General features: G+C 34.9%; 1 protein-coding gene across 3 annotated transcripts in view; it reads right to left on the reverse strand.

Annotated features, from left to right (window-relative positions):
- Positions 1-344: 344 nt before the first annotated feature.
- The window catches only part of LOC135845430 (uncharacterized), a 517,543-nt gene continuing 502,771 nt past the window's right edge, over positions 345-15,116 (reverse strand). For all 3 annotated transcript variants that reach the window (XM_065363986.1, XM_065363977.1, XM_065363995.1), the window contains 2 exons: positions 11,758-11,892; positions 345-1,804 (listed from right to left, as the gene is read on the reverse strand). In XM_065363986.1, the coding sequence (XP_065220058.1) occupies positions 1,623-1,804; positions 11,758-11,892 (317 nt within the window). In that variant the 3' untranslated portion in view covers positions 345-1,622. The remainder of the gene's footprint in view (positions 1,805-11,757; positions 11,893-15,116) is intronic.

Genomic DNA, 15,116 nt, shown 5'->3' on the forward strand with positions numbered 1-15,116 from the left:
TGGTTTTGAATTTTATTTTTAGATTTTTTGAATTCATTTACATTTTTTGATCTAATTTTCCGAATTTTTCATTTCGTGTTCGATTTTTAATACATAATGCTATTTTTAGGCTTTAATTTCATTTTTAGTTTTCAATTTCATTTTTGGCGTTTTTGGATTCATCTTCAGGTTCTAATCCAATTTTGCAGAATTTTAAATTTCACTTTGGCGTTTCGGTTTCTAATTTAATTTTTAATTTTTAATTTTATTCTGAGTTTCTGATTTCAGTGTGAGATAGAAAATCAGGAACCTGAAAAACTAATAAATCAGCTACAGCTTCGCAGACCCCTCGTAAAAATAACCCGTTCAACTGCGTAAATTATTTATTAATTTAAAACCTACCAGTTTTACATGAATCTATAACAAAAACGCTAATTTATTAAACTTACCCCTTATACAAACTACTCTAATCAAAGAAAATGGGTACTCGTATCAGTAAATTGAATAACTTAATATTTACATCTTTGTGTATAATAGGAAAAAAAGAAAAAAAAATACTCATGAATTATTTATGTAGTATTGTGGGTAATCAAGTAATACAAAATGAAATAATACTCGTACGTAGATAATTTCGTAATAAGTAAATCGAAAAAAACAAAAAAATCATCTGAAGCTGACTAGATATATTCTTCTTTTTTTTTCTCGGCCTAAAACTGTGATAAATTATGTAAGGTATACATATCACAGCGATATGTAAAAATTACACGCTAATTGGTACACAAATAATATGTTTAATTAGTTTCATTTTATTATAACTTATATCACATTTCGAAAGAAAAAAATTAAAAGGGAGAAATCAACTCGATAGGCTTTGACAAACTCTTCCAAAAGAAATGAAATCATTATTGTACGTAAAGAATAGGTACATAAATGAATGAACATATTGAACATGAAAAATAAAATAATACACTTACGCATTAATATAGAAAAATAATTCAAATTTAAATGCGATTAAATAAAATTATAAAGTAAAACAAAACATATGTATGATGAAAGATTTGTCGTTTGCCAATATGATAGGTAAGGTAAGTATTGAACATCGATGATAGAATTATTAAAAACTGTCGGATATGATTTCGATATGAATGAAATTGAAACGAAAAAATCGTTTAAAATTGGAAGATAAAGCGATTCAAAATTCAAAATAGAAAGGTATTTCATGGTGTTTGAGCATACCTCAGTCTATGTGTCTATAGGTCCAAGTGTAAGGTAGGTATTGTGGAAAAAAGTCACGAGAACTTTTGTCTATGTATTTTTGTGCGTAGGTATATTATGTATTTATAAAAAAACCAAAGTGACTTTGTTACAGTCTAAAGGAGGAAAAGGGAAAAGGAAGTACAAGGATATGATTTTTTTTTCAGATGTCGCGTGAATGGTTTTCTTTTTTTCTCGGCCAAATCTTTATTCTCGATGACGTGTTGCAGATCACTTTGATTTGATGAACTGCATTTAGGTACATAGATAATAATTTTTTATACTAAGCCAAACCGAAACATTAACAATCCGCTTTTTATACAGGTAAAAAATCAAGTAAAAACGAGAAAGTTATTTATAGTATTGTATGAATGGTTGAGAATTTCTGCTTAAAACACATCTACGTCGAACATATCCAGCGAGTTGGAATCCAATCCGTGCCTGAAAGCGTCTTGTTGAAGGCTAACGCAGTCCTGAGGAGAGCACGTTACTCGACCGTCGGCACCGCAAACACATTGCAGACAGGAGCCTTCTTCTTGTGGTAGGATGTCCCCTTCTGAGTACTCGGTACCTGTGAGGAGAATAATGGAGAATTATTTTGATTAGTTGGTGGTTTGTTAGGAGAATTGATAAATGCGTTAAAAAATCTATGTCTACGAGTAAAAAAGTTTTTAATTTAGATCATTATTGAGACCAGAGGCGTGACGAAGTGATGTGCCGTAGAAGGGGGAGGGGGTGTTTTAACCTTTTTTCCTCAACTATTTATCCCCTTTTGAAAATTTGTAATTCAAGAAGTAAAAACTCATATGGTTTTTGATAATTCTTTGATTTTCCCTGCTTACACAATTTCTTCTCAACTTTTCCACAATTTCCAACTCACCTAATTTACTCCAAAATTTCCCAACTTTTCTCCTAAATTTTTCAGTCTAGAAGGGTGAGACACCCCCTCCCCCCTTCGACACGCCTCTAAAGGGAGGTATCCGAAATAGCAGACAAAGCTAACAGAATTTCAGTTGTGAACCTGAATTTTTTTATTTTTGGCAAATTTTTGAACATGACAGGGCTAAAATTCGAAAATTGACATAGAGCACAGAAATTGAGGACCTACGCTATTTTTGACTGCTCGAATCGATTGGAAACTGTTTTAAACCATTTTGACGAGTTCTGGAGTTTCCAGCAGATTTTTGAAAATTGAAATTTCCATAAAATTTCGTTCAATGAAGGTGGAAAGCTAAAGTTCACTTTAGACCCAAATTTCAGCAGGTTGAGTCGATTGGAGTTGGTTTAAAGCCATTTTGAACTCTCCGAGCACTTTTTAAAAATTGAAGAAAACGAAATTTTTTCGATTTGGCAACACAGTGTTCCAAAATATTTCCTCAGTTCCAGAAATGCTACCTTTCAATATTTTAGCATAATTAATGTGAAATCTTTGAGAAGAAAACATTTTCAAAACACCAATTTACCATGAAATAAGTGACCACACGATTTTTTCGAAAAATACTCCTCTTTAAGGACCCATTCTTCCCTTTCAGGAGCACTTCCGTGACTAAACATTTTCCTGAGTGTCTTTCAACTCAAAATGAAGATTGATTTTGGATTTATAGTATCTTTTGGAAATGGTTGCTTGTCCCAAAACAGGTTGGGTAGAAACCAGAGCGATAAAACCACGATTTTTTCAAAAATTACTCCCCTTCGAAGACTCATGTTTACCTTCCAAGAGCACCTCTTTCTTCCCAACTTGAGCAACGGTAAATGCCCAAAAATCTGGTAAAATATAGTTACGAACCCTCTTACTAACAAAGGAAATATCACAACTCACACAAAAATTTTTATAAACGACGAAAGGGAATCAATGGAGGTGGAGAACTTCAAAATAAATTTCAGGTGCTGAAATTCATTTTTCGATTTTTGGAACATTTTTGAAAATTCAAAGAGTTTAAAAATGAAAAAAAATCAAAATTTCACCAAATTCACTGGGAAAGCTGAAATTTGGTTTTTACCCTATTTTCGACCTCCCAAGTTGATTGGGAACGGTTTCGAACTGTTCTGGAGCCTTCTGCGGATTTTCAGATTCTCCGATTTTCAAAAAAAAAAAAAAAAAGTGTAAATAGAGTGAAAATGAAATTCAGCTCCATTGAGCTCAGGTTGGACATTTTTTCGACCTATTCGATTGATTTAGATTTTTAATATCTTTTTGTGCCAGATTAAATCCAAAATTTTCTCCAGTGATTAGGTACCTATTTTTGGAAAAAAGAAAAAAAATCGAAATCCACTTGAGGCTTTAGAACGGTTCGAAATGCCATAAATCGACTCGAAAAGTCAAAAAAAGGACACAAACCAAATTTCAACTTCGTTCTTTTGCACATTCGCGAACGATTAATTTTTCATTTTTTTGAAAAATTTTCCCTGGAGAAAATTTCAAATTTGAACGGACGCAAACATATTTTAAAAATATGTGCCAAAATTGATCAAATGGGTCACAAAAATGGTTTAATTCGGGATTATAACTGCTGAATTTCATTTTCACTCCACTTTACAGTTTTTTTTTCTTGGAAACTACAGAATCTGAAAATCCACTGGAGGCTCTAGAACGGTTTGAAATCATCACCAATCAATTCAAGAGGTCGAAAATAGGGTATAAACTGAATTCAGCTTTACAAGTCAATTTGGTAACTTCCCCAAATTTGAATTTTCAAACTTTTGGTGAAGATCTTCATTCTGAGCTGAAACAATAAGTACCCAAAAACATTTTTAGTTTTGGAGTATCCGAGGAGGGGAAACACGGATCCTCAAAGGTGAATTTTTTCGCTCTAGTTCCAGCCCAACCTGATTTTGAGAAAATGTCCCCGTTCCAAAGCAGATTCTACGTCAATCTAAGCCATTCCCATCAAAATCCAAAATCACTTTTAGGGTTTCACTAAGTGTTTGAAAATTTGCAAATTGCTTATTTTTAGGTAAAGTCGTGTTTTGAAAATTTTTTCATCTCGAATACTTCGAATTAATTATGCCAAAACATCGAAAGATATCTTTTCTGAAACACAGGAAATATTTTGGAACTCAATGATGCCCATTTTCTGATCGTTATGGCCAATTTCAAAAACCCAAAAAATTGATAAATTTTTGGATATGTTTTCGGGGTGTCAATTAAAATTTCAGGTGCAGAAATTCATTTTTTGATTTTTGGCGATTCTTAAAAAATTAAAATTTGGGCCGAAAATGAAGAAAAAATTAAAATTTTATCGAATCGTTCTTGAAAACTTTTTTCTTGTATTTCTCTCCCCCCCCCCCCCAGGGAACCCTCCGGAGCTGACATTTTTTCTGAGTAACTTTAAACTCAGAATAGAAGTTTCTGCTGAATTTGCTCTAAATCCGACGACTTTTTTTTGGGAGGGGGGAGGGGAATCTTTCCACTCTGATTAATAATCCAGATTTTTTGCATTTCTCTCTCTCCCCCCCGCACAGGGAATCCTCCTGAGCTAAACTTTTTTCTGAGTAACATACAACTCAAAATGAAAGTCTCTGCTGAATTTGCTCTAAATCCGCCGACCTTTTTTTGGAGAGGAGTGGGCGATTACTTCACTTTCATGAATAATGCAGTATAACAGTTTTGTAAATTATAGCTCCAAAATTTGACAAATTTTTGAAAATTGAGCTCTCAAAAATGCTCATATTTGAACTTTTGAAATTTTTGGAAAATACGTATTTTTCAAATACCTCTAAAACACCGCAAACAGATTTCCCCCAAGTTACAGCAGTCCCGAGCAACTAAACTCCAAATTTGGATATAATGACGAGGAATTTCAACTATTAGTCGGAGAGCCCGCATAAGGATCTATTGCACCCCCTGTCGATCCTCCGAGACAACTTTTTTCTTAAAGGGGGAGTCCTATGGAATATTTCTAGCCCTTGTCCTCAGGAAAAAGTGGCCCTACTTACAAAATGGCGGCCATTTTGATTGACAGGTCAGTCGAAATCGCAGATTTTGTATTCCAACATGGACTTGCACGAAAACATTCATCACCTGTCAACATTTCAAGTGATGAAGTGCCTTTTTCGATTTTTGGCGAATTTTTGAAAATCAAATTTATGTCAAAAATGAGGGTAAAAATCAAAATTTTACCAAAAGAAGGAGGGTCATTATGGGCATTTTCGTGCCCCTCGCTACTTCGAGACTTGAATGGCCTTTTCTTATAGGGGATGGTCCCTAGTATTAATATTAGGCGATATTTTCCCAGAAAAGCCCATAGGGGGGCTGTGGGGTGGCCCCAAAGTCGAAAATTTCAAAAATTTTTAGAACCACTGCTCGAAAATGTAAAAAATTTAAAGTAGCGAATATATGTTGCTTTAAGGGTAAGCAATGCAGCACGTAACGCTTTTTTCATTTTTGACCTTTTTGGGGGTTGTGGTGGGGGTATTTCTATTTTTGTAAATTTTGAAACCCCCTTTTTTGACCCTTCCCGTCGAGCCACCCTAATGCCCTTTTCATGGTTTATTGCTACTAGTAGTAAGTTCAATTGATATCAATTGCAACCCCCTCACCAACTTGGCTCATATCGAAAAATTCAATTTTTGACTTTTTTTTGAGGTCCATATTTTGGGAAACCATGAAAAGCTATCGAGGTCCGGTTTGCGGCAAATATGTTGAATTTTACTTCTTAATCGACTGGCATGCTTGAATTTTTATTTCAAGTCAATTTTTGACCTCATTGTTGCAGATCACTTTTGGGGGTGGCGAATTTTGAGAACCCCTGAAAAAAGTTCTAAAGTGAATTTTTTCAAACTTTGAGCTGAAATGGTCTTAAATACATGTGTTTAACCAATATAATATGCGAATGCGATATTTTAATACAATTTAGTCATTTTGGGTGATTTTATCAAAAAAAGTAGTGTTTTAACAACAGGCATAGCATTTCCGGAAAAAGTTCTGAAACTTCAATAACACTTTTCTCAGCCCCATTCCAACCGATTTTGAAAATTTTTCAGTATGTTATGTATATCCTTATTAGGTATCCCCACAAAAATTTTCAACCCCCTCCCCTTATATTTACCCTTCAAAATGGCATATTTCAACTAATATTATGCTTTTTAACAATAATAAAAATAAAAATTGAGGCGGCCAAGTGCTCTGTAGAGGGCTAGATGAGTGTAGCAAAAAAGCTGACGTCATATTCGTGCTCAGCGGTATCGAATCATAAGAAAACTATACCCTACTCTTTAATTCTTAGTTATTTTCCCTAAAATTCCCATTTTACCCCCAACCCTCCCTATGACACATTTTTACACCATTTTGAATGGTAAATATGAGGGGAGGGAGTTGAAAATTTTTGTGGGGATACCTAATGAGGATATACATAACATACTGAAAAATTTTCAAAATCGGTTGGAATGGAGCTGAGAAAAGTGTTATTGAAGTTTCAGAAAAGGGGGGCTCTCCAAAAAGGGGAGGGGGTGTGGATCTGAAACTTTCCACGCGGAAGTTTCTCAATGGTACCTACCTCCCATGCTAATATCAACTCGAACGATTTCGGTGACTATTTCACCCCTTTTAGGCGCCTATAGGCTTTATGTATTTTTCAGAGAACCCCTTCATTTGAATGGTTGCAGTTTCGCCCCTCTTGAACATACAAGGGAAGTTGATACATCATTACATCGGAAATTCGACATAGATTCTTTTATCTAGCCACATATTTTTCGCTAAAATGCAATGCGGGGGAGAAAATGGCGAAAAACTGTTTTTGGGGGAGGTTCCACCCCCTTTGAGAGGTTCCGGACCCCGTAGGGGCCAGGACTTTTAGTAGGTTGTTGAGGGGACCTCTGTGAACAATATCTGCGAAAGATCAATTTGATATTAATTTTTCCTGCAAAAATGTCTTTAATGACTGGACTACACCACGAATACACGTAGCTTAACTTTTGCCGGAAAGCTATGCCTGTTGTTAAAACACTACTTTTTTTGATAAAATCACCCAAAATGACTAAATTGTATTAAAATATCGCATTCGCATATTATATTGGTTAAACACATGTATTTAAGACTATTTCAGCTCAAAGTTTGAAAAAATTCACTTTAGAACTTTTTTCAGGGGTTCTCAAAATTCGCCACCCCCAAAAGTGATCTGCAACAATGAGGTCAAAAATTGACTTGAAATAAAAATTCAAGCATGCCAGTCGATTCAGAAGTAAAATTCAACATATTTGCCGCAAACCGGACCTCGATAGCTTTTCATGGTTTCCCAAAATATGGACCTCAAAAAAAAGTCAAAAATTGAATTTTTCGATATGAGCCAAGTTGGTGAGGGGGTTGCAATTGATATCAATTGAACTTACTACTAGTAGCAATAAACCATGAAAAGGGCATTAGGGTGGCTCGACGGGAAGGGTCAAAAAAGGGGGTTTCAAAATTTACAAAAATAGAAATACCCCCACCACAACCCCCAAAAAGGTCAAAAATGAAAAAAGCGTTACGTGCTGCATTGCTTACCCTTAAAGCAACATATATTCGCTACTTTAAATTTTTTACATTTTCGAGCAGTGGTTCTAAAAATTTTTGAAATTTTCGACTTTGGGGCCACCCCACAGCCCCCCTATGGGCTTTTCTGGGAAAATATCGCCTAATATTAATACTAGGGACCATCCCCTATAAGAAAAGGCCATTCAAGTCTCGAAGTAGCGAGGGGCACGAAAATGCCCATAATGACCCTCCTTCTTAACCAAGAAAGCTGAAATTTGGGATATACCCAATTTTCGACATGCCAAATCGATTGGAAACGGTTTCAAACTGTTTTGAGCAGGTCCGGAGCCTCCAGCAGATTTTTGAAACTCGAAATTCCCACAAAATTTCACCAAATAGAGTTGGAAAGCCGAAATTCATTCTTCAAACTAATTTCAATGCGCTACAAAGTGAACTGCAGGTTGATTTAAAGTCGTTTGGGAGCCTCCAGCGACTTTTTGAAAATTACTGGAGCCTCCAGAAGATTTTTGAAACTCGAAATTCACTCTGCAAACTAATTTCAATACGCTACGAAGTCAACTGCTGGCTGGTGGATTTCAAGTCGTTTTGGAGCCTCCAGCGACTTTTTGAAAATTACTGGAGCCTCCAGAAGATTTTTGAAACTCAAAATTCACTCTGCAAACAAATTTCAATACGCTACGAAGTCAACTGCTGGTGGATTTCAAGTCGTTTTGGAGCCTCCAGCAACTTTTCGAAAATTACTGTAGTCTCCAGAAGATTTTTGAAACTCGAAATTCCTACAAAAATTTTACCAAATAGAGTTGGAATGCCGAAATTCACTCTGCAAACTAATTTCAATACGCTACGAAGTCAACTGCTGGTGGATTTCAAGTCGTTTTGGAGCCTCCAGCGACTTCTTGAAAATCACTGGAGACTCCAATAGATTTTTGAAACTTGAAATTTTACAAAATTTCAATGGAGATGGAAAACTGAAATTTATTCTGCAAACTAATTTCAATACGTTATGAAGTCGACTGCATGGTGGTTTCAAATGGTTTTGAAGCTTCCAGCTACTTTTTGGAAATTTAAATTTTCCAAAAAAACGCCATACAACCTCTCAAAAAGTCGCTGGAGGCTCCAAAACGACTTGAATTAATCCACCTGCAGTTGACTTCATACCCTATTAAAATTAGTTTGCAGAATGAATTTCGGCTTTCCAACTCCATTTTTTGATAAAATTTTGTGGGAATTTCGAATTTCAAAAATCTGCTGGAGGCTCCAGAACTGCTCAAAACGGTTAAAAACCGTTTCCAATCGATTTGGCATGTCGAAAATTGGGAATATCCCAAATTTCAACTTTGTTGGTCAATTTGGTAAAATTTTGATTTTTTCCTTCATTTTTGGCCTAATGAATGGTTCCACCAGAAAAGGGCCTAACTGAAAAGATGGCGATTCGAGAAAAACGCATTTCAAACATTTGAATATGAATATCATATAGAAAATATTAGAATAACATGCAACTTATTATTTTTTTTCATTCCGCATACATTGAAGATTCAAAATCATTCTTTACTTTTACTTTTCTGCAATAAAATACAAAGAAAACACTGAAAATACAAAGTGGACAATTAGGCCCTTTCTTGTGAACCTACTTTTTCGATGAAAAAATGTGCTGAATCGCGTAATTTTATCATGTAAAAGGCAATATTTTATAACATTATAACGAAGTTGGGTTAAAATAGGTCATTTAAACGTTCTCAACAACTATTTTGTAGAAATTTATTTTTTCCTTAAGAAATTCCGCACCACTGAAAAAATACGAAAAAGATACTTTTGTCTGTAAAAAATGGTGTACCACTGATAAGTTATGAAAACCAAGTGCAAAACATAGTAATAACGCAAACCACCAGACTCTCAGAGACAATTTGGTGAGAAATCGGCGGAGGGTGGCGGAGGTGTCAGACTTTGACGTTCAGTTTTGAAGGCGTGACTATAGGTAGCGCTAAGTAACGAAGTGTGCTAGGTGGTATTTCCACTGTAGAATCCATTTTTGCGATTTATTATGAAAGGGCCTAACTGAAGTTAGGCCCTTTTCTGATGGAACCATTCAATTTAATGTTCAAAAATTCACCAAAAATCGAAAACCGCGCTTTAGCACTTGAAATTTTGACAGGTGATAAATGTTTGCCTGATCTTTTGATCTACCTTTGTACGGTTTAAAAAATTTCGTGCAGGTCCATGTTGGAACGCAAAATCTGCGATTTCGACTGACCTGTCAATCAAAATGGCCGCCATTTTATAAGTAAGGCCAACTGTTTTTTGGGCAAGTTTGCTTTAAAATGTTCCTTAGGATGTCCCCTTTAAGAAAAAAGTTGTCCCGGAGGATCGACGGGGGGTGCAATACATCCTTATGCGGGCTCCCCAACTACATATATTGAAAAAAAAACCTCACCCAACCAACCGCTATCTAGGGGGGTTGAAGATCCATCAATTGGAGGAACCTAGAAAACAAAATTGAACAAAATCGAAGGATGACCTAAACCTCAAACCATGCTTATTTGACATTGAATGACTCTTTTAATGAATTTACTATACGTATACACGTTTGGTAATTTATAGAACAATTTTTTTTTAATTTTTCAATTTTCAATCCGAGCGAATATAAGGATTCAAATAAGGAAAAAACAACTGCTGCAACTAAACCACGTATAAAAAAAAGCAACTAGAACGGGGCGAATAACGCTGCTGGCGAATAAAACGCGAAAGCAGAAAAAGAATTAAATTAATCCAAGCGGAAATTTTTGATTGAAATTTAAAAATTAGCCAGTCTAGTAAATATTTTATAAACCAGATCCCCTCTTGAAATCGTCACGTTTCTTCGTTCATTAAACGAATATTTTAATATTCAATTGAAAATTAAATAATTTACAAAAATTCAGCTCAACCACTTAAAGAGAAGTTGTTTTTTTGTACGTCGACGTCGACGTCGTCGTCTTCGCCTTCTCTTTAGTACAACGATGGCATCTCCATCGCCATTATTTTTTCGCAGCTGAAATTTGTCGTCGACGAAACGATGTTTTTTAAGAAACGCGATCCGCAGCCAGAGCCATTTTCGATTATCAAATGTTAATTTGCGAGCGCTATAAGCGCGTGTTAACGTTAATTTTTAATTTCTAAATTTTTCACATTTATCTTCTCTCTTTTGAAGCTGCATCGTGTTCGTCGTGTTGGTGTTTTTTTTTTTACTTCGTCGCTCGTTTCACGGTTCGTTCATCTGTTTACACGCGGAACTCAGGATGAGCAGCAGGAGAGAAAAAAGATTTAGTAAACAGAAAAGGGTTAAAAAGTTATCGTGTATAAATTTTTCATTCAGCTCGCAGCGGTATCTTGTATTTATTTTGCATTTTTATTATTCTCTCAAACTTGAAACTTTGGTTATTTTGCATTATCTCTCAATTTTAAAACAATCACTCCAGGAAGACCAAAAACTTGGGGAAATTTGCATAAAACCTCCTCGTCTCCTCGCCTCTCGTCGTCGGTTTTGTTCTGCTTTTTTGCAACTTTCGCATGCTTTCGTCGTGGTTTACATTGTTGCCGTACAATTTTTCACGCTTTTTAAAAAATTTGAATTTTAAAACTCTACCATTTTATGAGTTTGCATTTAGGCGAGACGAGACGAGACGAGCCGAGCAAAACCAAACTCGCAGTTGAAAAAAAAAACATGGCGAAAAGGCTAAATTATACGCTATCAACTTTAGTAATTACAATTCAAATCTAAAGGTTAAGCGATAGAATTTCTTATTAGTGTTTGTGCTGCTACGTATAATGCTAACAACTCGTAGTCGTCGTTGAATTTGATTCCGGTGAAGTTTTTTCCCCTCCCTCCCTACACCCCCTCCCCCTCCCTTCTTAGGCATCTCGATGGGGATCTTGGGGAGTATAATTTTTATACGATGACGGCCTCATCATCATCATCATCGTCGTCATCTTTTTCCTGCTCGTTTGCTGTTGTTATGGTGGCTGTTCGCTCTCTATCGTCGTTGGTTTTCTTTGAAGTATAAATTTCAAATTACCTGTTACGATACAAGTTTGATTATTAGGTTTCGTCGTCGAATTATTTTGGGCAGTGCCTGTTACGTTTGATCCATCTTTTGACGATGATATTTCTGGCTCCGTCGTTACTGCGGTATTGTTTTGTGTGAGTTTGTCTGTAAAGTAAACATATAAATATATAAGGGCTTGGAATCTCGAAAAGTTGCAATACGTACCTAAGAGCATTTTATACTAACTAAGTCTATAAGTGTACCTATTTTACTCCATTGCTGTAGAATGTCGTGGACTCGCAAATTTGTAAATTTTTACGAATATTATCGTTATGTAGGTAGTGGTAGGTTCAGTTTATTTTAAACTTAGAATAGGAAGCTGATGGGGTCATTAGAGAGGTACCTACTACGAAAGATTTACCTTAGCTGGTGAAATTTTTCCCTTCCAAGTGGAAAGCTGGTCGTTAAAAAGGTACGAGACGATTATTTCAACCGTCCAAAAACTCTTTAGATACGTGTCAAGTGGTGAAAATTCTGTGTTGAAAGGCAAAAATATTGTACGTCCAGTCACATCGATTCAGTGTCCGGAAAACTCTTGTTTGCAAAGAAGTGAATTTTATAAATTCTTTTTTCTTTCTTTTTTTAATCAAATTAATCTTAATTTTTTCAAAATGTACCTAAACCAACAATAAATCCAACTTTTTGAACAATTTTTTAAATTGAGCATAAACAAAATTCTCGATTTTTAAAAACACACTAGCTAAATTACTTATGTACATAGATACCTACTTATAAAAAATTGTAGAAATTCAGCAAAAAAAAAAAAAGATTTAAAATATTACAAAATTTCATTCAAACTTTCAAATAGTTCAGATGTTGTTTAAAAACATTTTTTTAGCCACCCCTGGGACCAAAATTATTTTCCAAAGTGAATTCCTTCCTGAATATCTGGTTTTTGTTCGTAAAAATATTCGACCACGAATGAAATACTAATTTTACAAATTTTGGGACATTGTAACGACCTTTCCCCCTCTCCAACATACTTTATATCTCTCATGTATCAGCTGTTCCCGGATTATTCATTAAGGTGGAGCGATTGCCCACTCCCCCTCTCCTTTCAAAAAATTTAGCGGATTCAGAGAAAATTCAGCAGAGACTTTCATTTTGAATTGAAAGTTACTGAGAAAAAATTTTAGCTCTGGAGGGACCTCTTGAGGGGAGAAATGAACCCTCAAAAAGAGGGCACTTTTTTAAAGAAATGAAGATCTTTTTCGCTTCTGTCGCTACCCAACTAGTTTTAGAAAAAATGGCCTGGACCCAAATGAAAATATTTTAGGGGGTGTCCTCTAGCCTGGGAAACCTGGAAAAGTCAGGGAATTTGGTCGGTGTGGAAAACGCGGGGAAAAGTCAGGGAATTTTGGAAAGGGTATTCCCGGTTAAGATAGGTGAAATGGCCCTGTTCTCAGATTTGGAAAATCATGATGGATTATTGTTGGGTACCTCCAATAAAAATTTTCGACTGGAATTTCCGCCCCCCAACCCACCCCCCTTGGTCAGTATAGCCAAAAAACGCGTTTTTTGCGCGAAAAATTCGGTATCCATGAGTGGTGGGGATAAAATTTTGGTACCACGCGGAATGTGTAGGGAAAGCCTGGGCCTTTCAACACGATTTTTTTCAAAAAATTTTATCGTAGTGGTGGGGGTAAAATTGACAAAAGAAAACTTTGAAGCGCCACAGCTCCGAACTGAAGGGTACTACACAAAAACTGTTTTCGCCAAAATGTGTCTTTTTACTAGTACTTTCTTCCTACTGATCCATGAAATTGAAATTTTGTCTGCAAAAGGCTCATATGTGCAAAAAACCCTGAAAAATACGCGTTTTTCGCGTTTTTTTTGTAAAATTATGCAAAATATGAGAAAAATGTATAGAACAAAACATGTTAAGCGTCGAATTTCACCCTAGAAAACGTGTTCATAAGGTTGTCAAAACGCTCATCTACTGAGCTAAGCGCGCGCACACATCACATCTTTGCAGCAAAGTCATGACTCATGAGATGAGGTATGGCACCTCACTGTGCACTATCCTGATAAAGTGATAATTGTCACGTTGGTCATGTCGCTACATAGTATGGGGCGAAAAATCGCTACTGCAAACTTGTCAAAAATTCCAGCTTTTGCCAAAATTATCAAAAAAGTCACATTTTTGTAAAAATTATAAAAAAATTCTAACTTCTGTCGAAATTATCAAAAAAGCACTGTTTTTGGTCATAATTGTCGAAAATACATTTTCTTCTGAATGATGTTATCAAATTCCTAATATTTTTTGTAAAAAAGAGCAAAAAAACCTGTTGTTGTCCGAAATGTCGAAAATTCCAATTTTTTGCCATAATTATCAAAAAATCTTGACTTTTTGTAAAAATTGCCAAAAAAGCACATGTTTTATGCCAAAATGTTCAAAAAATCTTATCGCCGGAATAATTGTAAAAAAAGTCTCATTTTCGCCAAAATTGTGGAAAAAATTATTGAAAAATCCCAACTTTTGTCAAAATTTCCAAAAAAGTTCCGTTTTTTGCCAAAATTGTTGAGAAAATACCTTTTTTTGACGTTATCTAGAAAGTCCTAATATTTTTTGCAGAAATGACCAAAAACTTTGTTAGAAGCCAAAATTTCAAAATTTCCTTCTTTTGCCAAAATGATCCTAAGAAGTCCGTGTTATGTTTTTTGCCAGAATTTTCTGCAAAATTCTGCTCTTGCCTAAATTGTCAAAAAATCTCGTTTGCGTCAGAATCGTAAATAATTTCCTTTTTTGTCAAAATTATAAAAAAAACTCCTAACTTTGTAAAAATTGTCAGAAGAAAACTCCTTCTTTTTGCCAAAATCTTGATTTTCCAAAAATTATCTTTAAAAAATCCTGTTTTTTGCCAAATCATTGTCAAAATTAATTTTTTCTTAGTTATTTCAAAATGAATAGATGAATTACATGCCTAGGTATCGTAAAAAACTTCTGTTTTTAGCCAACATTTTCAAAACTACTGCTTTTTGTCAAAATTGTCTGCAAGTTCCACTTCTTTGAAGAAATATTGTGGGCAAAGGCCTTTTTCTGATGAATTGTCCAAAAAATTCTGTTTTATAAAATGGTTAATAAAATCTCGTGTTAGCCAAAATAGATTGAAGGTGCAGTTTTTGAAAAAATTGTCAAAAAGTCCTAACGTTTATCAGAATTTGTCTCAAAAGTGCTACTTTCTCCATTTTTAAAATCAATACTTGTAATTTTATAGGTATTTTTTCTCTCGATTTATTTTTCTATTCATTTTCTCTAGTTCTCTTTAAAAATTGAAAAATTCTGACCCGAAAGAAATTTATACTTGTAAATAAAATGATAAGTACCT

The sequence above is a fragment of the Planococcus citri genome, chromosome 1 (assembly GCF_950023065.1).
Source record: "Planococcus citri chromosome 1, ihPlaCitr1.1, whole genome shotgun sequence".
Classification (NCBI taxonomy): Eukaryota; Metazoa; Arthropoda; class Insecta; order Hemiptera; family Pseudococcidae; genus Planococcus; species Planococcus citri.